A 516-nucleotide genomic window follows, 5' to 3' on the forward strand; every position below is an offset into this window, starting at 1 on the left:
CTGAGGCGGTCGGAGCAGCAGCGCCGGCAGCAGCAGCAGCAGCAGCGGGGCCGCAGCAGCTGCTCCGACGTGTCTCCTCGCCCCGCAGCACCGCAGCAGCTGCAGCTGCAGCAGCAGCAGCAGCAGCAGGACGGCGAGCTGGACATACTGTCGCTGATACCCTCGCGGTGCGTAGGCACGCGGAGCGCAGCAGCAGCAGCAGCAGCAGCAGCGGGCGGGCCAGCAGCAGCAGCAGCAGCAGCAGGGGAGAGCAGCGAGGACGTGTGGCGGGGGCCCCTGAGGGGCATTTGGAATTTGACAGCAGCAACTTTCTCGCTGCAGCACGTGCAGCAGCTGCTGGGATCGCTTTTGGCAGGCGATCCCCAGATTGGCTGCCTCACGGGCCCAGGCTTTCACTTGGCCTGGCTGGCGCTGCAGCACCTGCAGCAGCTCAGCAGCAGCAGCAGCAGCAGCAACAGCAGCGGCGGCGGCGGCGCAGCGGGGGGCGCGCTGCAGCAGCAGCAGCAAAGGGGAGCC

The 516-nt window shown here is 69.4% G+C and overlaps 1 protein-coding gene across 1 annotated transcript in view; it reads left to right on the forward strand.

Moving 5' to 3' along the window:
- The window catches only part of ETH_00043720 (uncharacterized protein), a gene marked incomplete at both ends in the record, with an annotated part of 1,993 nt that overhangs the window by 1,315 nt on the left and 162 nt on the right, over positions 1-516 (forward strand). The window contains one exon of the mRNA XM_013374444.1: positions 1-513. Within this exon, the coding sequence (XP_013229898.1) occupies positions 1-513 (513 nt within the window). The remainder of the gene's footprint in view (positions 514-516) is intronic.

This window comes from Eimeria tenella, genomic scaffold (assembly GCF_000499545.2).
Source record: "Eimeria tenella Houghton genomic scaffold, Eth_scaff2043, whole genome shotgun sequence".
NCBI classification, from domain to species: Eukaryota; Apicomplexa; class Conoidasida; order Eucoccidiorida; family Eimeriidae; genus Eimeria; species Eimeria tenella.